Consider the following 27850-nt stretch of genomic DNA (forward strand, 5'->3'; position numbering starts at 1 on the left):
CCCTGCCCGCCGCACTTCCGGGGGCGCCACATAAGTCCCGACCAGAGGGGTGGCGACGCTGCCGCTGCTGCTCCTGAGCGACCGGGAGAAGGCTGTGGATGCGCCAGTACCTCTGCAGGAACAGGTGCGTACCTGTGGCTCTGCGCAGCGCCCAGTGCGACGCTGACCTGGCTGCGGATCCCGAAGAAGGGGGTGCGAATCAGTACCAAAGAGCGGGACGGGGGGGGGAAGAAAAAGATCGCGCCGGCGCCGCTTCACGCATGCGCGGGCCTCGCCAGGTGGAGCCGTTCTGCGGATAGCGACTGTTCGGGGCTCCCAGCGTGCTTTGCGCGGGCTGCGCAGCGTGCTTTGAGCGGCGCAGTGCACCATGGGAGCTGTAGTCCTATCGGAGGAGGTGGGAGCGGCTCCTTTCTCACATGAGACGTTCGTGGGGACCTAATTGCAAGCATGCCCCGGGGCGGCAGAAGTCTGTTACCATTCAGGGAGGGTTTTGGTTCTGAGGAGATCATGTAAGGCTATCCGGAGAATTCCTGCTTCTGGTGCTGCTTGGTCTGGATGAAAACAGCTTTGATTTATGGTTGCTTAGGCACATCAGTACAGGTTAGGGGTTGATCTGCTGGAAGAGAGCTCTGCAGAGAAGGGTTTAGGGATCCTAGTAGACAGCAGGTCGGCCATGAGCCAGCAGCATGTCTTTGTGGCCAAGAGTGCCAATGTATCCTGGGCTGTACCATGGAGAGAGCGGCCAGCAGGTCGAGGGAGGTGATCCTTTCCCTCTGCTGCACCCTGGTGAGGCCACACTTGTAATATAGTGGCCAGTTCTGGGCTCCTGCCTCTCAGAAAAAAGAGGAAACTTCTGGAGAGAGTCCAGCAGAGGGCTGGATGATGAGAGGTCTGGAGCATCTCCCTTCTGAGGAAAGGCTGAGAGACTTGGGGCTGCTCAGTCTGGACAAAACTGGGAGAGGATCTTATCAATACTTACAGATATCTGAAGAGTGAAGTCAAATGAATGGGGCTGGGCTCTTTTCAGTTGTATACAGAGACAAGACAAGAAGTGATGAGCACAAACTTCCTGCAACACGGGAAGTTCCATACAGATATGAAGAAGAACTTTACCTACCATGAAGGTTCGAACAGGCTGCCCAGGGTCATGCAATCTCCTTCTCTGAAGATATTTAGAATCTACCTGGATGTTTTATACAACCTGCTGGAGGGAACCTGGTTTAGTCGATGGTTTGGACTAGGTCAACACCAGGAGTCCCTTCCAGCCCCCTACGATCCTGTGATTCAGGAAAAGGGGGAAAAGAAACACAAATGTTCTTGAAAAAACATTTCATTTACAGGATCTCAGAATCTTATTGCAGTTTGTGTGGGGATGGAAGATGGACATTAAAAGGCAAAATAGTGAAGTATTAATAGCCATGGCTGTTTTGACAAAGATGCTAACACAAGAGCAGCTCTGCTTACAGGGAAGTATCAGCCTCTTCCTTCACTGTAAAACCATATATTCCTTCCCTACTTCAAAGTACTGAGGACTGATGACTCATTATATAATTAATTCATTTGCATAGAGTACTAGCTATGGTATGAATACTGATAGAAGTATTGTGTAAATTATCTGTGGTAATGGTTTATTCTAAAATAACTGAAACAGAAGGTTGTGTAACATGTTTTTGGTTTTTCTTTTATTTTTATTTTTTTTTATTATTAGACCAAGTGCACAGACCTAAAAGTGAGTGGGGACGCAGCAAGCTAAATATGCCGGAAGGAAATTCACTTAATGCTTTCCTTTTAGGCAGGAGTCCAGCAGCCTGCTGAAGCACTTAAATTTGCTGGTTCAGGATTACACGCAATACTCTAAATGCTTGTGGATGCTACACAAGATACATAAACGTGTTCTTTCTTCATAAGATTATGTGCACTCTGCCACATTTCTATAACAGAAACTGACATTGCAGGAATTAAGTCAAAACTTCTGTTCAGCTGAAGTATAAGCTGCACTGTTTCTCAGATAGATCTTACTGCTGTGCAACTTTATTTTTTTAGAACCTATAACCATATATTACATAGGGAACTTTCACAGTCTCAAGCAAGGCATGTGTGATCAGATCTTTCATGCTGAAAGAATAAAGATTGTTCTGGAACATCTTTTCGTGCAGCATATGAAAATCTGTCACCATCCAAAATGGACCAGCATCTCTGCTATTACTTCAGAAACTGTACCCAGCCACTTGTGACTTCCAGGCATGCTCTTGTAACTTCAGGCTGGCCTTCAGCAGTTGCCCTAAGTGAAGACACATTGAATGCATATGCTTAGCAGATGGAATATTTTAACTGTTCTTTTACCAGTAATCTTTTACTATCAGATATGCTAGTTAATGCAGAAACAATACATGTATCATGGTAGCCTCACCTTTCTTATTGCTGTTATCCAGTTTACCAGCTCAGCTGCTTTGGCTTGTACTATCAGATATAAATTTCCAAGAAAGGGAATGCCAGCCAAGATAGCTAAAAACAGTACTGTCTTCTGGATTCACTCCTCCCTTTCCTGAAATGCTCTCCTTTCTGATGGGAACAGTTGTTTAGTTGTGGAAATTCTCTCAATTATGACAATTTTACTTTGAAATTGTAATGTTGAATGATGACTTGGCTATTTTGCAAGCTGGATCTAGGTTATGCAAACTGAAATATTCAGTGGGTCAAAGGTCTTGTCATTGGTTGAATGAGAAGTTCCTGGCATGCATTTGGCATTGATAACACAGCCAAGCTACATAAAGGGAATAAGATATTCTATAAATCAGATACAGCATTTCACTTTCTCAGGAAAACAGTGATTAAAAACAGCTATAATCACAGTGGAGCTCTTTACCTTTTTCCCACCTGTAAGATACTACTCTAGACACCACCCTAAAAATAGTAAAGGCAGGTGAGAATCTAGAAATCGGAAGCTAAATATCTTAGCTTATACACTGTGCTTTCAAATAACATCGACATGTAAAGAGGTGGAGGATTCTGGAGTGGCTGGATACTGTCACTTTTTTTAATAATTATGTGCTGCTTAGCAGATATGGCAGACAATCTGACTATTCCTTTTAGCAGGCTGCATGTTGTCACATTGTCTGGTCTTGTGCTGCTGGAAAGATGAGAAAGAAGTTTGGTTTAATGCTGTGGATAACGGGCATTCATTTAAAACAACGTGGCAGGCTCTAAACCTGATCCTGCTCTAGTACAGGTCAATTAGAGCAGGATCAAAAAGCTGTTCCATCTACACGTTCATTACTGCAGGAGCAGATCTGAAGAAAAGAAATCATGAGCCTGTTGGGCCTGTGCGAATATTTCTGCTTATCATTAATTGGTAATTATTTTTAGGCTATTCAGTGGTACACCTAAGCTTTTCCTGTACCAGTGACGCATTTTACTAATGACATTTTAGTTTATTAATGTGATCAGAGAAGTCAGCCCATGTCAGGGAATTAATTATTAACTTGCAGACAGTCTCATTTGGGGCTTCAGAATCCGGTTGTCAAATGAATTAATGAAGAAAATAAATGTGTCAGTCTCTGTCTGGGAAGTTGTTTTTTTTCCCATTTGTCTGTGTGGGTTTTTTTTCAGATCAGGGTGACTGTTTGGACGCATCTAGTCCGCAGCACACCTCCATGTGAAAGCTATCTAAATGTTTAAAAGTGAGACAATCAATTTTTCTGATTTAATTTCACCTGTCATACTCCAGTGAATATAATGGAAGATCCTATTGTTTAGAAATTTCAAAATACAGGTTGACAAAACCAGTGCTGTGTATGGCAAAATGGTGTGTCAGGTGGCGCTCATGATTGCCCGTGTTGATGATGGAATGGGACACCTCACCTATGAAAACAGGCTGAGGGAGATGGAGCTGTTCAGCCTGTAGAAGAGAAGACTTGCGAGGTGATCTGATAGTGGCCTTTCAGTGTCTAAAGGGAAGCTACAAGAAAGAAGGGGACAGACTCTTTAGCAGGATCTGTGGCAACAGAGCAAGGGGAAATGACTTCAAGCTCAGGGAGGGTAGATTTAGGTTACATATAAGGAAAAATTCTTTTACAGTGAGATGGTGAGGCCCTGGCTCAGGTTGCACAGTGTTGTGGTGGATGCCCCGTCCTGGAGACTTTCAAGGCAAGGCTGCAGCAGGCCCTGGGCAGCCTGATCTAGATGTCCTTGTTCACTGCAGGGGATTTGGACTAGATGGCCCTTAGACGTGCCTTCTGACTCTAGAGATTCTATGATAACATGCAATGAGTGGTACAAAAGGCCCTCAGGTGTACAAAGCTTAACAGCACTTGAAGCAATTTGTGGGATTGAAATACAGCTGCTTTTGGGAGGAAAAGCTCAATTAGATAAATTAATTTGCTACTTCACTGGGGTACCTGTGTCTAAACTGCAGTAATTTTATGAGTTAAACCAGTGAAGATGTGTTGCTTTCATAGCTGCTCCAACTAACAAATGCTGTGCATTTTGAACAGGTTAACAATGGTCCGTAGTGGAAAAAATGGTGGACTCCACCTGAAGCAGATTGCATACTACAAAAGAACGGGGGAGTATCATCCCACAACACTATCAAGTGAAAGAAGTGGAATCAGAAGAGCAGCCAAAAAATTTGTTTTCAAAGGTAAACATGTTCTTCCAAACTAGTCTGAGAAATTGATTTTTAAGTGAAGATTTACTGATACGAACAGAGAGTGATATCTTGCTGTGCAGCATGCTGTAATTTTTAATATACATCTTCCATGAATAAGCAGCCTGCCTGTCCCTTGTTAATATATAACAGAATGTTTACAGAAACTTAGTCTCCTCCAGTTTTTGCTCAAAAGTTTTATGTATCTGTTAGAAAGACAAACATTAATTTAGATACTGGGGAACTTTCTTTTGCAACACCTTGTTTATAGGACAACAGTAGAAGTCCTGCTCTGTGGCTGTTGACAAGGAAGGTTTGGGTTGGTTGAAACATTTTGTGTGTGACTGGGCAGCAGGACTTTGCTCTGTTACCTTACAGCCTCCTGACCCACCCCAGCTTTGTTGTATCCCTGGGAAGACATAGGGAGCCTTTACGTCTGCTTTGTGCTCTCAGTCACATCCAATCCACCCAACTTTTTTTAGAGAGAAGACAGGAAGGGGTTAAAGCCACAGATCACAATGTGTGGTTGCTTGGCAAGCACTCAATGCACCTCATGATACTGCCTGCATCCCTTTCACACCCCCAGGACTATCTTGTGTTACTATTGAAGATCTGTGGGAACAGTTTGCATTCTGACCTGCGCTTTTAACACCTCATGTCCAGATAGTTAAATGTTGGTGAACAACTGGTTCTTAAGAGAAAATAATGAGAGTCTTTTTAAATCAAACAAATCAGGGAGAGAGGAAAAAAAAACAAAAAACAAAACAAAACAAAAAAAACACCACCCACAACAAATCTACTTTCACACAAAGGTAAAATGAAGTTGATTTAATAAATTCTGCACTGAATCATTCCCAATAGTTCAGCAAACTGACCAACTATAGAAGGCAATATTCTTGATTGTAACTTGCTGGTATTTTTCTCTTTCCAGAAAATAAATTGTTCTATGTTGGAAAAGACAGAAAACAAATGCGCCTAGTAATTGTCTCAGATGAAGAAAAGAAAAAGGTGCTTCAGAAATGCCATGAAAATGCTGCAGGCACTCATCACGGCATATCAAGGACGCTGACTTTAGTGGAAGCTAATTATTACTGGACCTCTGTTACAAATGATGTCAAACAGTGGGTATGGTCACACAGCTACAGGATACTTTTTTTTAAATGTAGTCTTTGTTGCAAACATTTTGTAACTGTATGACTGTGATACGGCATTCATCATTGCTTGATGATGAGGTTACAGAAGCTTACAATCAAACTTTAAGTAGCCTTTATGTCAAAGTGCAGTGCTACTTGTTATTTTTCGTCTCAACTGTGTAGCCAGCTATATTGTATAGCTATACAGCTATGTAGTATGCTAGCTACTGGTAGAGAGACGTGACTTCTTTCAGTGTACTGGGCACTTCTCTGGCAAGCCTTTTTACATATCTTTGTTAGGCTGCAACATACCATCCTGAGTGCACAGCTGGCCAGAGTGACTGCTGGCAGATGAGAATGGGCCTCTGCCTTCCAACTTAGTGTGCTGGGGAAGCAGTTAAACAAATCACTACTTTGGGATATTCCTTCTCCTTTACCCAAAGATACATTGACATAATCCTTAGGCAGAAGCTGATCCTTGAGCAAACTGTATGTGAACGTTGTTCCTTGTGGCCAAATTATTGCTGCTATCAGCTTGCTGCATCACCTGAGTACTTAGTGCAACTGTAACATGAACCAAAAATGAGTCTTGCTTTCTCTCAAACCTGGAAAATGAGTTCTGTCCTGTAGATAGAGCTGATCTGTGTTGTATGTGGCAGATTTTGCTCACTGCCATTGTTTACTGCCTGCAGCAATTGCAACAGAAGCATAAGGGAAATGATTGAAATTGTTTTATTTCAAGCTTGGGTGCTTCATGCTTCCTTTAGTATTTACTGATGGTGATGAAATCTGAATTTGATATTATACACCTGAACTAGCACAGTGCTTTTGGGATGAGGGGAGCTCAGCCCTGAATTGCTGCACACACCCTTACCCTGGTCTTCACTGTGCTTTTGTTTGGTTTTATTTTTCTTATCCTAGGGCTGGAAAAATCTAAGGGTAGCCAATCATAAGAAAGATGATAAAATGAATTTGATGTGATCTGATCTGACCTGACTTACAGAGGAATAGTAGAGATTTATGATATTTCATTGTTGTAAACCTTTACCATCACTTTTTATTGACAGGATCTTCCCTTGCTTCTTCACTAGGTGTATGCGTGCCAGCATTGCCAAGTGGCAAAGAGTACAACCACCACCACACTCAAACCATACCCTATCAAAGCAGAAGACCCCTGGACAGCAGTCACTGTAGCCTTAATGGGTCCATTTAGAGCTACCAAAAGAAGCCACAAGTATGTCATAGTCATGATAGATTTGTTCACAAAATGGACTGTTATCTTGCCTCTGCGTGATACTTCAGCAGCTGAAATAGCTAGGGCAATCATCAGTGTGTTTTTCTTATATGGACCACCTCAAAAAATGCCTATTGACCAAGGGAAGGAGCTTGTTCACCAGGTAAGTCTTTACATAGATGATTTGTTTTTTCAAGAAAAATGTATTTTTCTCCTCAGTAAATTTGCATTTTAGGCCTTTAGTGAGGAGAAAAAAAAAAAGTAAATCTTGAATGCTTATTCTCTTTATTCTCTTTTCTTTTCCCAGAACTGTTTTCTTTGGGTAAAAAACAAAGCAAAATGACTTTTTAATAGTCGTACTGCATATTTTGTCATTTAGTTGGACACAATATTTTACACACCAACATTCCACTGTACTTCATCTATCCAGTATTTCATGTTGCCCAATATGGCAGATAAACCAATGTCAAAATACACTTAGATATAGTGAACTTTGTCTGATCCTCACAGAAATTATGAAATCATGAGGCTTTGATATGAAAAAAATAATAAATTGAATTAGTGGCAGAAATACATTTAGAAACCATTGGTTACTGTATGCTGACCCATACTGATTCCTTTAGCACTCACTCCTAGGTTTAGACTGTTATGTAAGAGTAGGTTGCTCCAAAAGTAGTGCCTCATATTTATATCCATGGAAATGACAACAGTACAGTGACCAGTCTCTTTGATAGAGCTCTTGTTTCACAGAACAACTTCTCAACATAGCACCATTAACTACACTATGAACACGAACCTGCATACTGTGCTTATCAAAATCTGCACCAATGGAAGTGACCCACTGTCACCACTGCTGAAGCACACCACTTCACTGTGCTCACATCCACTGTTGGGTCACCGTAAACATTCAGCAAGTGTTGATGAATGTCAGTGGGTGCCATTTTTTGTTTTTATTTTTTCCTACATGGTGGATTGCAATGACACATCTTTGCTTTATATGCACGTACTTCTATGTCAGACGCAGTTTTATCAGACTGCCCCTCTGCTTCAGTCTGTCACGTGTCAAAAAAATATAGTGGAATATTGGTGGAAAGGTCCAACGTCTTCTGCCCTACCACCAACAGCCACTGTGGGCCAATGTAATAAAATAGGAGGCATTACTTTCAGAACAATCTTTGTATAGAAGACTTTTGCTCACTCGCCACCTCACCAGCAAAATACTCAGAAAACCACTGAGTATGTTTACATTAACTGCATACAAAAAATGGAAAATTTCAGTAATTGTCTTATTTTTCTTTCCAAGATAAACAAAGAACTATTTGCACTGTTTGGAATGAAACAGATAGTATTGTCTTATCCTCAAACCAATGAAGTGAGTGAAAGAACATGCAAGACAGTCAAAGCTTTTCTTAACAAATACTGCATAGATCATCCAAACGATTGGGATGAACATTTGTCTGCTATTGCCTATGCTTTCAATTTGACTAATTTGGTAAGTAAGCATTCTTCCTCTTTTGACTGAAGTCCCACAAAATATGTGCAAAAACTGCATACTAAATTGGCTTGCTTCTTGCCTCCCAAATAAATAGGAGCCAGATGAAAACACCCCTTATTTCCAAATGTTTAGTCGTAACCCGTATGTTGTTGAACCAATGAACATATGTGTGGAAGGAGAAGACAACATGTTTGCGAAAATATTTGAAGCAACTAGAAGAGCTAATCGAGCACTTGAAGAAGAGAAAACCTCAAATGGCCAGGTACATGTTTTTAATTTCAACCTTTACTAGGAAGGAGACTGATGAGAAAAGAAACACAAGATGGAGAGATTTAAGTTTGAAGTATAACCAACCTTTAGAGCAATGCTTTTTTTTTTTTTTTTTTTCTTTTTTCTTCAGCTTGCAATCCCTGGGGTCCAGTGTATGTATGCTTATGTGTAAGAAAATAAATATGTTTCCAGAAGGTTTGTGCTTGACTTATAGGACTGCATATTCGAGGAAACTGAAAAACATTTCCTATGGACTATTGATTTAGGACATGAAGATAAAATACATTTCTTCAGAACACTCCTGTTCTACATATGATGACATCCAAAGACATTTGATGTTAAACTTCTGCATTATTAATCAATGTTATGAAAATATTTGATTATTTCTGGATAAAGAAAATGTAATTCATTTAAATGTCTATTGCAGGTGGAGAAAACCACTTCAGATGAACAGAAACCTAGAAATAAAATCAACATCAGAAGAAAGCCAAAGCAATTAAGTACCCTTCGACTTAAAGTTGGTCATGAAGTCCTCAGACAAAGAAAAAATTGGTGGAAAGATGGTCGTTTCCAGTCAGAATGGGTTGGTCCTTGTATTATAGATTATATTACAGAAAATGGCTGTGCAATATTAAGAGATGCCACAGGATCCAGGTTGAAAAGGCCCATCAAGATGTCTCACCTCAAGCCGTACGTAAGAGGGTCCAATGAAAAAGGTGTGTGTGTATATTTTATATATTTGTATACTGTTAACTTTTACTGCCAGGAGTGTTAGGTGAGGTTGTCACAATGAAAAAGTATCACTCAGATACCATGGTGAATGGAACCAACACTAGCTAGTGGAGAAATCATTACAGTTGTTATTAAATGAGAACAGAGTGTGTTAATGTCTTCAAACCTATGCAGAGTGTGGAGCAAAGTTAATGCATCGTGTTTGAAGTCTTTAAAATAAAGAATTCCATTTAATTGCTTCTAATATGTGGTTTGGCCCTGTTCGTGCTGGTTGACAGAAATATTCTAGAAGTATAATCAGACTGAACTGTATTCATAGAGCATCTTCTGACTGTGTTCCTGTTTTGATACAGACAGGATCCATATTAATTGTCTCTGTGCATTGGAAACGTTTGTCTGTTTGTTTGTGCTTACTCTGGCTGGTACAGATAGTACCTGTTTAGACAAAAAACCTGTCCTCTAAAACCTTGAACTACAAAAACTACATCAAAAACCTGACTTGCAGAGAGTTTGTTTTAAACTGCTGTCATGAAGAGGTAAATTCCTAAACACTTAGGTGACCAGCTGCCACTATTTCTCTTGCACATTCTATGTACCCTTTTACAATGGTCTGTATTAATCAAACAACAGCAGCCATTTACGTTCTGCTGATGCTGCCTGTGGGTCACTTCAGGCATCTGTAGGAAAAGGAATTCCCAGCGTTTGGAAGACTTCTGTCACTGTTGTTCAGGATTCTTGAAAAGTGGAGGGATTTCCACCTCTTCAGCACATGTGGTTGAGCGCTAGTTCTTTAAAGTGCATCAGTTATGTTGAGACAGCCCTTGCTTTCATCACATAAAACTGAGGGTTTACAGAGATGAAAGTTATTCTGGATTTTCACATTAGGAGCTGGTAACAAGGCCATTTGTCAGCCTCTGCTGCAGCTTGTGTCACCAGGACTGCAGTGTCACATAGGTTCTCTCGGATGCTGCTGTTGCTGTAGGACCGTGATTCTGTGGCTTCCAGCTCTTGGCTGAACTGCTGAGCTGAGATGCAGAGTCACGTGCTTGGCCTGCAAGCAGTTCCTGTGCAGCTGCTTCAGCAGCTTGAGTAAATTGTATCTGAGTCTGGAAAGCAAAGTGCAGCCGTCTTTGTAGGATTAGTCTGACAGGTTCACCAACAAACGTTGCAGAAGCGGAAAGCAAAGGGGGGGATTCTTCCCTTTCCCAGGGAGTAACTGAAGATTTGTTGTCTGACACAGGATGGGAGGGGCGGGGGAGAGAGAATCAGTGGGTTATGCATATGTATGAATTCTAAAATTATATTTTTATATTCATACATATTTACACTGCGGAGAGAAGTAAATTAGGTTTGTCCAAAGTAATAGACAGCCTTTACTAAATGGCCTAGCAGAAGTCAGGAAAGGAAGCAAAGCTTCATTAGAATAATAGCAGTGAAACCTGGCAGTGAATTACAGCTTTTTCATCCTTAAAGACACAAGTATCTGTATTTTAACAAAGGACTGTTCTTTGTTAGCAACTAACTTATTATTCCTCTAGCTCTGGTGTGGCAGACTGATAGCTGTCCCTTTGCATAACCTTGAGTGGGGACAAAGTATTTGCAGCTGTCTCTCTGAAATGAATGTGGGAAAGTGCAGCTTAAGTGAGGTGTCCATGACCTTTTAGTACTGCTACAGATTTTGCTTACACTTCAGATTTTTAGAGCAGGTTTTCTTCTGTGTATTGCACTAGAAGTATGCGTTTGAGCTTTTTTAGCAGGAAAGACAAAGGCTGAAAATTGAGTGCTTATTTTTTTTATATGATTTTAAAGTTGTATGCAGTGAAGAAAGGGCAAGTAGAAGCAAAGCATTTTTCTGGCCTTTTGTAACACTCTTGGTCTAAAGATAAATCCTGAATCAGTGCACTAGTATATACTCTTGGCAGAAGCATTACAAATTAGAAATCTATGCAAACCTGGGTTGCTTAGGTGTTTGAATGCCTGGCAGAGGTTGCAGAGCACCCTGTGTACACAAGCATTCTTGTGTCTGAAGCAATACAATATTTTTTTCATGCATTAATGTCGTTTAGTTTAAATACTAAACTCAGGAGAATTCATGTGGTTCCAATGCTCAAGTGATTCAAGAATGCGCATAGACAGATTGAGGACACATCTGTTGAGAATTGTAACTCCTGAATGAATTCATAGCCCCTAGAAAACTTATTTTCCCAATAGTGTCCTCATCTGAGCGAGAAGATAGGTCCTAATGCCATATTCCAGGAGAAAAGTATAAATTTCATGCTGACGTGCATTTAATTTGGCATTTAATTTTATTATATCTCCCTTGGAAAAATCAAACACAGTAAGAAAAGTTCAGTAGAACTATACAGTACTAATCAATGCTGCTGTCATAAAATTCTATAAAACTGTTTTAATTTTTAATTCTATTTTATTTCTCTTCTCCCCCCCAAAAAAAGAAGCTATTGTGCTGCACTGCAATTTCCCAGCAAGAGTTTGGAGATGCCACATTTCTGTGAATGTTGGTGCACAAAGCAGAAGAATGTGCATGTCTATTCATTTAAGTTACTAGCTCAGTAGGTGACTATGACAGTCTTCAAGCTAGTCTACAACACAGCAGAAAAAAACCAACAACTCTTCTAAACATCACAACCATCATTTCGTGGATATATGAGATGCAACCAGACATTTATTGTTTAGTAGAATTAAGAAAAGCACATAATCAGGCTGCTGTTGCTCCAGTAATACAGGTGGCACCCCATTGTCATCTTCACTATGGCTTTCAGTGAACTAGAAGGATCTGCATTAAAGGGTGCTTTCTGTTTTGCAGATGACCACTACTTTTTACAAGATGCAATAGTTGTTGACCATGACTACACAGGCTTATCTGAGAGATCCTATAACGCAGGCCAGCAGGAGCCTGCTGCTGAAGAGGAAATAAATGCCTATGTGAGAAGTGTCACGTCTGCTGTGCAAACACCACCTTCAGCCTGCAAAGACCAAGAATCAGCAGATGGTGGACATCAGTCTGAGATGACAGAAGATCATTGCGTTGAACCAAACAATGCAAAGCCAGCACAATGGCCTTCACCTTGCTGGACACTTCAGACCAAGATAGAAGATTCTTAAGCAGGCTCATGGCTTTTCATTGACAAACAGTTTGGAGTACATGTGGCAGACAGACAAAGTTTGAATAGTTCCAAGTTCCTCAGCCAAATCCACTTTGCTGTATGAATTTAAGAATACTGAAGTGGGCATTAAAAAGCAATCACTCTGTTAACAAAATGTAGGCACAACCTGGTGAAAGCACGTGTTCTACTGTATATACTTAAAAACAAGTAAATGACCAGCGTTAATTGAAATGGACATTGAGAAGTAAGCATTCAATTACCAGTACTGTCACAGCATGGTAAAAGCACGTGTTCTCATCATGCCTTTGTAGCTCAGTTTATGTTAGTAAAATGATTATAAGTCCCAGCTTTACTGTTACCCTCTCAGGACACAACATATTTCGCTGTAATGACCTTTTCATTAGTCCTCATGTGACTCATTCCTAACAGGCAGAAGTGTTGTGGGATGCACATAATCTAAACAACAGAAATTCTGTCTTCCCTGTAGAAGGGCAAAGAAACTGATATAACAGGAACAGGAAGTTTCTTTTCCTTTTATAAAACTGTTTTTTATTGTTCGTAAGAAGCTGCAAGCTCTGATTTTTACGTCTTTGAATTTATACTCTAGTCCATAGCTCTAAGGTGTCACAAAACTGTAAAGCTGCCAAAAGTACAGGTAATATTTTGCATATGGAACAGCAAGGCCTTCAGCTGCTCCCTTGCTCATCAAAACTCTGCTAGGAGAGCAGTTTCAGTTCCTCACGTATGCCAAAATCATAAGAGCAGTCAGCATTTATTTGTTCTTTCCTCACAAGCATCTGGTTTCCCTGAGTGATACATCTTCCCAGAGCTAGCATAGATTGGGAGATTACTGCTGACAGTGCCCAGGGAAAGGTGAGGAATGGTGTTGTTCATTCTCTGAATTCATTGGATAAGTTGTTGCAGGCCTGGACTTCCTGCCAGGAAGACTGTATTTCTTGGTAAGATTAAAATGTGGCTGTTCCTAAAGTCAGCTGAGCAAAAACTCTCATGTGGAAAACTGATGAGTGCAAGCTGTTCCCTTTATAGGGGAGTGACAGGAAGAAGAAGAATGCTAGCAAGGGGCTGAATTTAGAAATGGAGCAGCATCCATTTGATACTGCAGAAGACTTTCTTCTCCTGCCCTCTGAACACCTGGCATTCCTTACTGTCTCTGCTGCTGACTACCATATGGCATTTAATGCAGGTGGCTTTTAGATTAAAGGACTAGTTATAATGGTAGTCTGTAGAGAAAACCTGGAAGAGGAAAGTAGTATTTATTAAAGGCTTTTATTAAATTTAGGTAAAAAGACTTTATCCACAAGTCTGATTAGGTACCCAGCTCATGTAGGAACTCATACCTTTTACATGGCGTGCCTGTGGTGTAACGGTTCAAAGCTAAGTGAAAGAACAATATTCCAGGATCTGATCTTAAAATCCATCTAAAAATGCTTTCTTTTCCCTGCGTATGTTTTCCCTGTTGAGACTGTTTCAGAAGGCAGGAGCCAGGCTCACAGGCTGTGCCAGCAAAGCTCTATTTGTTACTCGTGCACAGTTCCGTGGAGCTCTTTTCTATGGCGGGTGCATGGGGGAGCTCTGGCATAACACATGCTGTGTGCTTGTTGTAGCTACACTGGAGAAAAATAAAATGCTAAGCTGACAGTAGAATAGGAAAAACAGTACCCATTTAACAGTCTGTGTAATGCTGATCATTCAAGTTTCCTGGTAATGATGGTCTACTGCATTAACAGGCAAGCATTAGTGCCCCTTGGGTGCACTAAAATGAGGCCTTCTTTGCACATAGGATGTTTAGTGAAAAAAGGAGAGGGTTTTCAAGGTAATGATTCGAAAAACAATCACTGGAAACTGTGGAAAGGATACCACCAGGAAACCTGAGACATGGCAAATAGCACACGGTGCTCTGGGAAACTGGAGGAAGCTTCCACCCTCGCCCTGGGTAAGCGCTGCACAGTGCACGCTTGTCAGCATGGTGAGCACAAACCTTCTCAGTGAATGCAAAAGTGCCCATCTGCAACCAGGCATGAGGGCTTGTTTTATGTGGGACAGTAGCAGAAGACTCTTATTCCCTGTCAGAATTCTTAGAAATTCTGTTCTTTAATAGAGTTTGTGCCCCCTCGTGACAAGTTGTTCAGGAGATAGAAGAGCACAGCATGAAATAACAGCTAATTTGCTCGCACCTCCCAGCATTTTTTGGTTTGATTTTGGCACCAATTATCAGCTAGCAACTAGTTAGATGAAAAACGCGTCAAGGAAAAACAAACAAAAAAAGAGAAACAATTTGCTGGTGAAAAGCCTCTGTATGAACACTCAAAGTATTGAATGAAGAACCATATCTCATATTTGAATACTTCCTTAACTGTTGTGTAGCATTTGCTCGTCCTGGGCTAATGTGTTCCAGGTCTAGACAATATTTGATATTTTAAAGTTTTTCCCTCCTTCTCCCAAGAACGGAATGTTCCCTGTTGAAGGACAGCAATGACTTACGAGCTGCTTTTCAGAGCGAGCCGTTGACAAATCTTCTGGAACCACTGCTTTTGAAAAATAGATGAATTTCCTTTACTCATGGCTGTGCAATGTCTGTATCAGTGATCTGCTATGGCTGACATCGTTACTCTAATGACATCAGAATCTGTTTGCACAGTTACCTCTTTGGTGTTTTCAAAACAGGAAATGAGAAGAAATATTATATTACTATTTGCAGCAGTTAAATAGATGTTTTCAGCTAACTCACTGGACTAACTAGAACAAAAACACGCAAGCACTGCAGTCTCACCAGGCAGTAGAAAATCAGCACAGAGGATGCTGCTTGCACACGAATCCAACAGAAGTCAATAAGACCAGACAGACAATTAGAAGGCTGAATGAATAAATGGGAATTAGCAATGTCTTCAGGAGATGATTGATATCCCTTTTATACACAGTAGATAACCTACCAGTAATAACATAGTAGGCCTGTGGTCCTACTATGGAAATCCTGGTATGTAGACATTTATGATCATAGAATCACAGAATGATCTGGGTTGGAAGGCACCTTTAGGATCATCTAGTTCCAATTCCCCTGCTATAGGCAGGGACACCTCCCTCTGGACCAAGTTGCTCAAAGCCCCATCCAGCCTGGCCTTGAAAGCCCCCAGGGAGAGGGTGTTTGCAGCTTAACCCTGGACAACCTGTTCCAGTATCTCACCGCCCTCACAATAAAGAATTTCTTCCTAATATCTAGTTTAAACCTACCTTCTTCCACTTTAAAACCATCTCTCCACATCCAGTCTCTACCTGCCCTTATAAAAAGTCCCTCCCAGCTTTTTTTGTAGGCCTCCTTCAGGTACTGGAAGGTCACTATAACGTCTCCCTAGAGCCTTCTCTTCCCCAGGCTGAAGAGCCCCAGCTGTTCAGTTGAAGAACAGTGCACAACAGTGCAGAACATAAGTTCTAATTTGGCATAGAAGCCTCTTGAGAAAGAAGTAACAGCAAATCAGGCAGTAACTTTATTTTAAAATTTGTAATTCAGGAGCTGCCTGAGGGCTGTCTTCCCTAACAAGTTCCCCTTTCCTCCCCTCTGCTTTTACACAGCCCAACACCGCACTTGCAGAAGCCATACTGCAGTTATGGGTACTGCCTGTAGGTGTCCTTCTGCCTGCAGGGCTCCTGGATCCCCTGACTGTGGGGAAGGGGCCTGCAGGAGCCGTGCTGCCTTGATAGCAGATATAGGTGGGCTGTGAGTAGGCTGTGAGCAGGACAGCATCCCCAGCTGCAGACTGTGCTGCCTCACTGCAAGTTGCCAATGTGATGGCCCTGAAATGATGTGGATAAAGCTTTCCATAATTAACCAGATGTTAACTCAGGTGGGCCTTTTCTGGGTGCTCAGAAGGAATCACCAAGCTTTGATCTGCAGATGGGGAATACTCAGAGCTTCAGCTGATGGCAAGAAGCAGAGCCTTGCATGTGTAAAATGATATCCAAGTGGGTTGAAAGGGAATAAATCAGATTACATAGACACTGTACTTCAAAGTAGTTGAAATTTTTTTGTCAGTTTATGCCTTAAATCTCTCTGTGCCTCACTGCTGCCTCCTGTACAAAGTGCATATCACCGTGTCAGTCCCTAGGCACACTGGAAGAAGTACTCATTACTCTTCACAAAGTTGGCAGGCACAGCAATGGGAGACCCACAGAAAAAGGGCCACAGGAAAATGAGGTCTGTATTCTCTGCAGAATTTCAGTTACAAGTGGTACGTAATACATGGTAATACAGTAATAAATCTATCCCCATCAGAGGGATAAACTTGGCACTGAGTGTTCATCCAGTCAGAGGCATCATCTGCAGATTGAAGACCCAGAAAAAGGAGAGCAGGAACTCATCCTGTAGAAATGGGAGAGGCTTCAGCAAACTTAGCTTTTCCAGCTTGATTACTTCTGTTGCCTGACAGAAGCTGTCTGTCTGTCAGTGTGTGGGGTACTCACTCAGATGCCAGACTCAGCTCTTGCGACTGTTATGGCCATGGGCTCCATTTGTTTCTGCTCCCAGCACCAACAGCCACCAGGGCATTAGCAAGGTATGACAACTCGTGAAGCTGCTATGCAGTGGTTCATTTTTCCAGGAAGGCCTTTCCTCCTCAGATTGCATTCTCAGCAAAGGCTGCACTTTGGTATTCACTTCATAGATGCATGCCATTTTTAACATGCTAACTGAAATCTGCTTCAACACACTTGTTCCAAATATACCCACAGCCATAACATCAGTTTTGCATTTGGTAGAGTCAGTATGTTCCTAGCCTTTCAAGCAGGTTGGATTGGTGCAAGCAGACAGGGGAACTGATGGTGGGAGTCGGACCTGGAGTGGGCAGCAGGCAGGATGCAGCCTGGAGTGCTCCTTCCTGTGGGCATATGGATGTGGAAAACATCAGAACAGCGTCTGGGACTAGATGGTAATTGTGGGAAGCAGCACGACCCATATTATTTGAATGCTGCGTGACTGACCACTCACAAAATATGCATTATACAAAAAAGTCTGCTTGTGCATTAGGCCGCTTGCACCTTGACTGCCATGGTGCCAAACATTCCATACAGCTTTGTGGCTTACACAAAAATGGACACTCACCAAACCTGAGGGCAAGGTCTCACAGAGCAGTGCTGCAGCCTGAGACCCATCTCGAGAAAATAAAACGGCAGTGTTGAGAGATTCTCTCCTTTTTAACACAATTCTCTCTTCAGCTGTATCCTAAGAACGTTATAAAGCCACAGTGAGAAGCGTGGTGGTGGCGGACAGGAACTGGGGAGGGTTCTGTTAACACTTGTGTAAACAGAAACCACTTTCAGCCTTCGATGGCTTGCAACAAACCCGGAAACTGGAGCTGCTTTACCCCACCCGGCTACATTTTTCACATTCTAATTATTAAAAAATAAAATAAAATAAAATAAAATCCTGTGTTTTTTAGTTTAAAATTGGCAACTAATTAATAAAACTATTTACAAGAAACATTTTTTTTTCCGTGCCATCTTTGTATGAAGGTATAACAATACTTCCAGTGCAGGCTCTTAAACAAATGTCTCCATATTTAGTGGTGGCTTTTTTTTTTTTTTTTATTACTTTGTATGACAAAATCAGCCAGGGGGTTCCTAGCAGAATGTCCTGCTTCACATGGAAATAACTGATGGAAATATTACCAGAAAGGAGCAGAAGGAAGCAGATTGGCATTTAGAAAAATCTGATGCCCCTTGCATCCTGGCTCCCACGCATCTCTCCCAGTGCTCGCCTAACAAAGCCAGTCAGATGCTCTTTTTGTTTTGAAGCTACCAAGGCCAAACCCAGCAGCGTGCAGGTTTTGCTTCAGCACACAGGCAAATTTTTCACAGGAACCGGAGAGCTGTTTTGGGAGCAGTTACATCATAGCAATATTTTGCTAACAAATTTTGATTATTTGCAATGGAGATACAACATTTTCACTTCCAAGAATTAAAAAATACGCTCATTTGTACGTAAAGGCAAAAGAGGGTGCTAAAACTTCAGTTTATTACCATCTCTTTTATACAGAAAATATACAGTGGCTTAACTTCAGCTTTTAATCGTGACAAGGTTGTCTTCATAGTATTCACTCGTGGTTCTCAGTACCGTGACCCACTCCCCTGAACCCTAACGCCCTGCAGCAGGGCACACACTGCTGACCCAAGTTTTGGTAAGAAAGAAAGAAACCCAGCTTTCACGAACTAGAAGCAGTTGCCATTTACAGTATTGATCTATAAATCCTCATTAACTACTACAGCACACTGCTTAATTAGAAAATTCTTCTTAATCAATGTGCTTCCCAAGGAATCCTACCCACTGCTGACTCACAGCTGGCTCCTGGGATGGCTCTGCATCGTTTTGCCTGTAGGAGCCACCTCCCCTGCCTTTCCCTCCCCTCCCATTGCTTCCAAAAGTAGGACAGAAAAACACTGTCAGCACTAGGAAAGTACACAATATCTGGAGAGGAAGCAACACAGAACACATCTTACAAAATGGAGCCTATATTCCAGCATTTTAGAAAGTTAGCTTAGAAAAAAAAAATCTAAGATTCAAAGTATTTTTTCCTTAAGGAGAAAATATATAAAACCACTCAGGCTGGGTGAGAAATCCTGCTTTCTGCTGCTGTGCAATTACCTTTATTGCCTTGGAAATGCTGCAGCCACAAGGAACCCAAAGCCTATTTTTTGAGCACTTTGCATCAGCAGCAGTGCACTACAACACCCACAATGACGATCATGAAAGCTGTTTCATAAAACCCTGTGGCAATTACAGCTGCGTACACTCTGCTTATAACTCAGGTTTTAGAAGGAGATTAATCACACTGTGATCCTCAAAGCAGACTGATAAATCATGACAACGTCACACAGTGATTCACATGTCGGTGACTCAGGCAGGAGGACAAATATCCGCCAGGTCTTCTGTTCCAAGAGGGAGCACATTAGGAATGGTTAAATGGTTAAGCTTGATTTTGTACGTGTATCATGAGTTGTTAAAACAAACAAACAAAACCAAAACAAAACAAACAAAACAAAACACCACAAAAAGCCCCAAAACAAGGAAACCAAACCGTGTGCTACAGCAAAATATTTTCCATCTTTCACACAAAATAGCACTTTTTCTCCTCTGATAGAAGACTTTTTTTTTTTTTTTTGGTATTTTTCCGTATTAAGTGGTCTGTGTAACTTTTACAAAAGTTGTATACAAAAAACTTCAAAGCATGCAAAAATTCCAGAGTACACTCAGCCAGCTAATGCTCTGCGAACACTTTATTACACAAATTACATTCAGTTCCTGAAAATAGTGTTCTAATAGTGATACCATCTAAAAATAAGACATCCCAGAAACACATCAAGTCAAGAAGAAAAAACAATTAAATAGATACTTTTTTTTTTCCCTTCAATGCAATATAATGTTAGTGATTTTAAAAAAATAGAAGAAGATTTAGCAGCTTCATTTTCTTGTGGCACTGTATTTTCTCTGTACTGCAACAGGTTAAGGACATGGAAGAGGAAAGGCACAAAAAAGAAATTGGCAACTGAATATTTATAGGAAAAATACTTTCTCGAAGCAGGTAATACAATTTATTTACAAATACAGAAAAGATCCCCAATTTTTTATGAGAAAATACTACTGCTTTAAATCAGTGCTGCAATCAGAAGACTTTATGCTTTATTAGGATGGTCACATAAAAAACAACGGCACTGATATGGAACTTCCATACACTCCTCCACTTGAAAAGAGAACAAAAATTAAAGAAACCAGTGTACAGCCCACACAGACTAGTACAGTTTACAATTAAATACACAAAATCTTAAACGTGCTTAAGGGAAAAGGAATCTGACATTCTGGGTTGAATCATATAATGGAGAACGCAAAGGCTGTTTTCAGGAGGAAGAAAGTGCTTGTGGGGGTGCAGGTGCCGAGTATTCTTCTTCTGAGTCTGTGCCATCATCTTCATCTTTTTCTTGATCACTTCCTTCGGTGCTGAGACGGTCAAACCCTTTTCGGCTGTAGCCTTTGTGACTTGCAAAGAAGTTCCCAAGGTTGAGGCCACCACCACCTTTTCCTGTGGGAAGGAAATCACTGTCAAACAATTGCTCTAGAGCGAGAGAGGAAAATCAAAAATCTACCTACACCGTCAGTGCTTCTTTTAAGAGTCCTGATAGAAAGTGTTCTTAGAGATCTGCACAAGAGCCTAATCACATGGATTATGGAATCTATCATCGCTCAAGTTTCAAATATTTATTTGCAGCAAACACTGTTTTATTGGAAGTCTTTATGCAGGCTATCTGCACCTCTACCAGATTGCCCACATCTCAAAGCACTTCATTCCATTCACCAGATACATTATTAACAGACTCTGATCTTCCACTTCCTTTTTAGTGGGCAGATACTGCTGGATGAAGGGAGTTAGAAAAGACATTTTCCCAGAACGTCCCCTGAGAAAGTTCCACTAGAAGTTACCAAAGAAAAAAACTTTCATCTACTGGGTGCTTAAAAGATCTTAGGTGTTACTTACCTCTAAGTCTGCCTAAAATTCGGCCTGAATTTGAGTCAAGTTTGTGCTCCCCATCAGCTGAAAGATAACACAGATTTCAAAAATGACCTTAAAAATTATATTCTATGATTCAGTAATTATTTCTGTTTTTTTAACACAGAGCACAGACATTGAACACACTGATTGGGAGCGCCAAGGACACCGAATTTTCAACTTCTCAGTTAAGGTGAAGAGTGATAATTCCTAACAAAACAATCACATCACAAATACTCAGTGTATGGCACTTCAGCCAGTGAGAAGATTGTCACGTAAATTATTTCTGAGAATTTCATTCCTTCAAGTGTTCACTTCTGTTACCACCAAGAGCTTACAGAAAGGACAAGAACCCTGTGGTTGATAATGTGCATAACCAACAACTACTCTCTGGCACAGAACAAAATATGGCTTGACATTTGCCGGTGGCATAGTCTGCCTTCAGAGATGAATCCCTCCCCTACAAAGAACATCCTCCTCTCTGGTAAGTCTTCCAATTCTTGATCTCAAAAAAAAAAAAAAGTCATACCTAAAATTTCTCTATGTAATACTTAATTGAATCACTACGGAATATGCAGATGCTGCTACTACTGAAAACAGTAGTGAGGGCACGCTAGCTGTGCCATACATGCTTGAAAACAGACAGCAGACAAAAGGAAATTTTAACACATCAAAAATTATATCCAATTCAGTGGCACAGTAAAATCAGACTGCTGAATGGCCCATTCTTTCACACCATGTCTGAGCCAATGGCAGAACCATCATTTGCCAGTTCCACGTACATTTTCTTTGCTTACTGAGAATTACCTTTCACAAAATTCATTACGCCATACGAAAAAAAAATCTAATTATCAAACTCTTACTACAGATCACCAGCTTCTCAGAAAAAAATGCTGTTATATAATATGAATTAAAAACAATTTAAGTAGCACTGTAATCATGAGACAAAATTCTCAGAGCAATGAATTAAGGTATATTATAGCAACGCGTGGTTATGCATTTGTAATACCCACATCTCTCTGTTCTCAACAACATGAAGATCCCAAAGTGAAAATCAAACTGCACTGTTAATAGACTCTGGCCAAGAAAACAAATATGTTCTTGAGACCAATTAAAGGTAAAGGACGGTGGCTTGAGGTGCAAAAACAAATTCAGGTGTCACTGCTATATGAGCGCCAATGCTTAGTTTGCATGCACCATCACTGAACCTGCATTCAAGGGTAAAGGGAGACAGCACACCTCTCCTCACACCCATATCCCCCTATGTTCAGAGATGTGCTGAAATGGAACCATCAAAACTTGTTTTGTATAGTTAGTTATGGTTACCTCCACAGACTGCTGTCTTCCTCCAACGAATAAATATTAAAATTGCCAGCAGGACAACAACAGGGATAATTAGAAGAGTTGTAATAAGAACAAAAGAAACTCCAGTGCTTGCTTGTCGAACCAAATGCTGTTTTTCCTGCTTCTTTAGAGGGTCTGTTGATTCTGGGTTGTTTTTCAATCTGGCTTCTACAACTGTTTCTGATGCTTTAAAAAGAAGACAATTTCAGTAAGTAATTCATAAGCATCAAGCAACAGAATGAGGAATTAAAGAAAATAACCACTACAACACCTAAGTGCTGAGTGACAAGGAAACAAAAGGCAAATGCAGACATAATTAGCTCTCACTGAAGAAGGATTTCATTCTCCACTCCTGTCTGGCTCCAGAAAGTTTTCCTTCCCAATGCTTAGTTCTAACCTCAGAGAAGAACAAGGCAGAGACTGTGAATGATACCACTCTCTGGCAAGAATACTTTTTCCCTTTTCTCACAAAAGAGAGATGCCAGGCAGAGTTTTGCCTTTAATTAACTAATTAATTAATTTTAAATATGGACAGATCCTGAGAAAAGAAGTTTGTTTTGCAAATAAGCAAATCTCCTTTTGAAAATTACTTTCTCATAATAAATACATAAATCTCATATGGGTTATATTATCACAGACAAAAAAAGATAGTGCTTAATGTTATTTTCCATAAACTTGTGACTGAGGGTTACATTTTCAGAAGAGCTGTCTCATGCAAGAACTCTGGCTCTGTAAAGAGCTTTTGAAAACTTTATCCAGTCACTCCCAACTATTTCCTGTCCACCTACGCTGAGAAAAACAGTTTCAATAAAATTCTTACATAATGTTTCAAGTGTATGAAAGACCATGTACTTCATGCTACTTTTTTCACAACTAAAACTGTCTATGTTATTTTAATGTTTAACCGCCTGTCTAAAAAGGTAGCTACATCACAAAAATTGATTCTATTCTGTATCCAATTAAAAAATTATCTGAATGAATAGCAGACACTTCAAATTTCAATGTTATTAGAAAGATAACCCGCTCTCTGTTCCAATAGCCATGAACTCCTTTTCCTATCTGTATCCTTGCCAATCGACGAGCAATCCTGCAGTCCTCCAAAAAAAGAGAGAGAACGCAAAGCATGTACTGGACAACCCGTCGATCAAGGTCCAGCCCTCACAAAAGGCAGGTCCTGCTTAACCAACCCAATCTCCTATGATCAAGTGATCCACTTGGTGGATGAGGGAAAGTCTGTTGACATAGTCTACCTTGACTTCAGCAACTGTCTTCCACAGTATTCTCCTGGAGAAGCTGTCAGCCTGTGGCTTGGAGAGGTACACTCTTTGCTGGGTAAAGAAATGTCTGCGTGGCTGGGCCCAGACAGTAGTGGGAATGGACTTAAATCTGCCTGAGGTAGGAAGGCACTTCAGTGGGATCTGGACAGGCTAGATTGCCTGGGCTGAAGCCAACTGTATGAGGTTCAGGACCAAATGCCAGGCCCTGCACCTTGACTACCACAACCCCAGGCAATGCTACAGGATTGGGGCAGAGTGGCTGGAAGACTGTGTGGAAGAAACTAACCTGGGTGTGTGTCTACACTCAGCAGAACATAAGCCAGCAGTGTGCCCAGAAGGCCGAGAAGCTCAGTGGCATCCTGACTTGCATAAGAAATAGCGTTGCCACCAGGAACAAGGTGGAGATCATCCCCCTGTACTCAGCACTGGTGAGGCAGCACTTAAAGTACTGTGTTCAGTTTTGGGCTCCTTGCTACAAGAAAGACATTGAGGCCCTGGAAAGTGTTCAGAGAAGAGCAATGAAGCTGGTAAGGGGTCTGGAGCACAAATCTTGTGAGGAGCAGCTGGAGGAATTGAGACTGTTTAGTGCAGTGAAAAGAAGGCTCAGGGGAGACCGTATAGCCCTCTACTGCCTGAAATGAGGCTGTTGCAAGGTCGGGGTCAGAATCTTCTGTGGCATAACTAGCAATAGGATGAGAGGGAATGGCCTCAAGTAGTGCCAGGAGAGGTTCAGGTAGGACATTAGGAAGTTTTTTTCTCCAAAAGTGTGATCAGGCACTGGAAGGGGTTGCCCAGGGATGCATTGGAGTCACAGTCCCTGGAGGTGTTGAAGAAATGTTCAGATGTGGTACTATGGGACATGGTTTAGGTGGATAATTGGACTAGATGATTTTGGAGGTCTTTTTGAAGCTGTTGGTGAATCTATGATTCTATATTTTCACTTTAGAGATTCTTAGTATCTCAAGGGGTAAGAAACAGTTCTTAACTATTTCAATATTCTCTGTAACATCCAAGTTGTCAGCTAGCATGGTATCTACCTAAAAAAAAGCTGAAATACATTGACACATCCCTGGATTATTTATACTGTGGATGTTTCATTGTCAGCACTTCCCCTCCTGAATGCTTCAGGAGTACTGATGTAAAGATCTGATAGAGATAAAACAGGATAACTGTTTTGACAGGAAGAATTTCACTGCTTTGTAACGGCCATCTACTTTTTTTTTTTTTTTTTTTGCTACATGCTACATTTGGCAGTTGAGATCTTTTAGTACATTTTTCTGTCTGCAAATACACACATAAAGAAAAAAAGTACTGAATCCAACCAAAGGAAACCAAATAAGAACAGCTGAACATTTTATAAAGCTCTCTTAGTTGCCAAGCACTATTTTGCTGAACAAAAAATAAACTTTTCCTCTCCAGCATGAAAGTCATAGGACATAAGATTAATTATTAAAACTACTTTTCATCTTCACGAACTACTATTTTCCCCCTTCAAGTTTACCTATATACATCCCCTAATACCTTCATACTAAATTTCTATGTTTTCCTTCTTTATCCCCTGTTCTCATTCAGATAAAATATAAGTAATAAGTCTAGAAAGAAATAGATAAGAATACAATGAAGTGCAACCAAGGAGATTACATGTTGAAAGACTGTGCAGAAAGATGAACCAACTGCTGTCCCAAAAAAACCTTCTTTGTTGGTTGAGAATGGTAGAATAAGGAGAAGGCTGTAGGAGCACCATTATTTCAGAGCTATTTCTGCACCCACAGATTCCAATCTGGACCAAGGCAGACAGTGATATGAAACTAAACCCCTTGTTAAATTTTTATCCTTTTTTCATACTTGCGAAGCACATGCCATTACTGATTTGTGCGAGTTAGTGCCTACTAAGTAACATGGTTATAAGCTGCTTTCTCTTAATTTCTGTGCTATTCATTTTATCAATGAATATTATGTATGAAATGGTGGTGAAAAAACTAGTTTGCAATTATTTTTACACCAGTTTGGCAGAAATGGAAAGAGTCTATATGAAAACTGTTGTTCCTTCATTTCCATTCAGGATCAGACTAACCTTTTATTTCCTGCACCTCAATACCAGCCTTTTTAACTGACCGATGTTCCATTTCTGTAAAACAAAATCATTCTTCAGGACAACTGACATTTCAGAAGGACACTCAGTGACATTTTCCTGCTAGCTTTCTCAAATGTACAGTACAACCCTATAGTAAACAATCCCATTAGCATCTGAACTTTAGAAAGTAGAGTCAAAATAAACTATTCAGCAGCACACAAGGCCTTAAAAAAGAAGAGACCTTGATTCATAAAAAGTATTTGCAATAATTAATTCTTATGATTTATGGATATGTGCAAGGCTTCCAGGAGGCCCTACAAAGACTAGCACTGACAATTATAACACAAACTATGACAGATTAAAGATAGGTTGAACCAGAACTCCTCAGCTACTGCAGTGCTGTACTGCAGCTTCAGCCAAAAAGAAAATAAGGACTTTTCTCTCTGAATGTATAAGTGATGAAGAAATCAATTTGTTCTTATTCTCAGATTTCTTTGAATAGGACTGTAAGTGTTCTTGTTCAGGTAACCAGATGCAGAAAAGAAGGTACATCCATTCAGACTAAAATTTATCTGGTTCCATTTCCTTTTACTAACAGCAGCTGATACCAAATGCCTCATAGGAAAATCCGTGAATTATGAATAGACCAATGTGGAGTAACTGGCTTAGTCAGAAGTTCATTTATAACAGCAGGCTGTTGTTGGTTGCCTAACATCCTGAGGCCTGAGACTTTCTCTCTCTCATATATTTTTTTTTAATCTGAGATGACTTAATGGTATATTTGTATTGGTATATGGTATTTCATATTTTTCTTCTCTTGAAGTTTATTCATTATCCTTATATATCCTTATTCCATTTATTCTCTTCTCTGAATCCTGCTAAACTGATGTCTGACTCATTAGGCTTCTCTCCCTGATATCTAACCTTGGGGGTTACTAGATTAAAATTGGAAAATATTTCTACTTGATAGGAATAGAAATTCAAAGGATGCTACATTCATTTTCCAAGGATAATTATTCCCAAACAAATGAAAAGAAGTTTAAGGCTGATTCATGATTACATTTCAGCCCCAGAAAGTTTCCAAAGGAAGCAGTGGATTTCAGCATATGACACACAAAAACAAACAAAATGCTAAAAAGTTATACTTTTGTGTAAGCATGCACTGATGTTAACTAGAGACAGATCTACCATGAGGCAAATGCATTTTGATATCTTCTCATATACACAGGACTCCCCTTTGTCAGAACATACAGTAATGCTGTTTTTGTAACAGACCTTCTGCAGGTAGAATATTTTGTGTACTGAAATCACTGTGATTAAACCAGTAACAGATAAGAGGTGAAAACACGAAATGTCAGGATGTGACATTAAGAACAAAAAGAACATACTTTCTGTGGATGCAAACTTCCACACTGTTCTGGCATGAACATCTCCAACAAATACTGTTTTATCTTCTGAAGCAACAATATCATGTGGCATCTCAAAGCTCTGTGAAGATAAGCAGCAACAGATTACTCTTCAGTGCCTACACATTCATGAGGCCTTTTTCACTCTAAAGCCCGAGAATGGTCATATCTAGTTCTTAGACCAGAAAATACTGCAGATCTAATGCAAGTGAAAGGAGAGAAATTACACCTCTATTGTTCACTTGCCTTCTCCAGGGATAACGTCACGGAGAGTATCAGATACATTAATGCTTAACAATTCCTATTTATATTTCAGCATTCAATTTTATCCAGTGAAATATGAGACACATACTGCACATATAGCTATGAATGGTAGTGGTATTGAAATGTAGTTTACTAAAGGTGGACATTTTGGATAGTGCTATGTGGCTACCCCCAGTGCAAACTTACATTTCTTATTTTTTAATCAAGGAAAGCAACCTTAATGTTCCTAAGCACAGATTCTCCAGATAAAACATATCAGCATGTACACATTCCATTAGCAGCTTTAAGCACTGGCACTAGAT

General features: G+C 40.4%; 3 protein-coding genes across 13 annotated transcripts in view; 1 reads left to right on the forward strand and 2 right to left on the reverse strand.

The window, feature by feature from the left end:
- The window catches only part of PPIP5K2 (diphosphoinositol pentakisphosphate kinase 2), a 53257-nt gene extending 50605 nt beyond the window's left edge, over positions 1-2652 (reverse strand). Inside the window, exons 1-3 of one of the 3 annotated variants that reach the window (XM_052700964.1) lie at positions 2411-2651; positions 2221-2281; positions 1118-1277 (exon numbers count right to left, since the gene is read on the reverse strand). The gene's annotated coding sequence lies outside the window, so the exon portion shown is untranslated. Of the gene's footprint in view, positions 1-132; positions 246-1117; positions 1278-2220; positions 2282-2410 lie in introns of those variants that run through there. The other 2 variants (XM_052700978.1, XM_052700967.1) reach the window with 2 other exon arrangements.
- Positions 19-15211, forward strand: GIN1 (gypsy retrotransposon integrase 1). Of its 2 annotated transcripts, none has more exons than XM_052701016.1 (8): positions 19-124; positions 4494-4639; positions 5577-5770; positions 6870-7175; positions 8316-8504; positions 8602-8769; positions 9205-9493; positions 12334-15211. In XM_052701016.1, exons 1-8 carry the CDS (start codon positions 99-101, stop codon positions 12630-12632), a joined length of 1617 nt encoding a protein of 538 aa, XP_052556976.1. In that variant the 5' UTR covers positions 19-98; the 3' UTR covers positions 12633-15211. The 2 variants fall into 2 exon arrangements, with proteins under 2 accessions (XP_052556976.1, XP_052556978.1); XM_052701018.1 differs by lacking the exon at positions 19-124 and adding an exon at positions 2916-3921.
- Positions 15212-19900: 4689 nt separating this feature from the next.
- Positions 19901-27850, reverse strand: part of PAM (peptidylglycine alpha-amidating monooxygenase) — a 123055-nt gene continuing 115105 nt past the window's right edge. For 7 of the 8 annotated variants that reach the window (XM_052700994.1, XM_052700987.1, XM_052700988.1 and 4 more), the window contains 5 exons: positions 27267-27366; positions 25879-25932; positions 22510-22713; positions 21172-21228; positions 19901-20718 (listed from right to left, as the gene is read on the reverse strand). In XM_052700994.1, coding sequence (XP_052556954.1) covers positions 20537-20718; positions 21172-21228; positions 22510-22713; positions 25879-25932; positions 27267-27366 — 597 coding nt within the window. In that variant the 3' untranslated portion in view covers positions 19901-20536. The remainder of the gene's footprint in view (positions 20719-21171; positions 21229-22509; positions 22714-25878; positions 25933-27266; positions 27367-27850) is intronic. The other variant, XM_052700992.1, reaches the window with a different exon arrangement.

This window comes from Tympanuchus pallidicinctus, unplaced genomic scaffold (genome assembly GCF_026119805.1).
Source record: "Tympanuchus pallidicinctus isolate F22 unplaced genomic scaffold, pur_lepc_1.0 scaffold4, whole genome shotgun sequence".
Taxonomy (NCBI): Eukaryota; Metazoa; Chordata; class Aves; order Galliformes; family Phasianidae; genus Tympanuchus; species Tympanuchus pallidicinctus.

Bases quoted from the DNA above. Each gene is read 5' to 3' on its own strand.
- GIN1 (XM_052701016.1), top strand. From the start codon at position 99: ATGCGCCAGTACCTCTGCAGGAACAG. The intron at 4,640-5,576 runs GTAAACATGTTC...TTCTCTTTCCAG, and splicing joins CAAAAAATTTGTTTTCAAAG to AAAATAAATTGTTCTATGTT. The intron at 9,494-12,333 runs GTGTGTGTGTAT...TCTGTTTTGCAG, and splicing joins AAGAGGGTCCAATGAAAAAG to ATGACCACTACTTTTTACAA.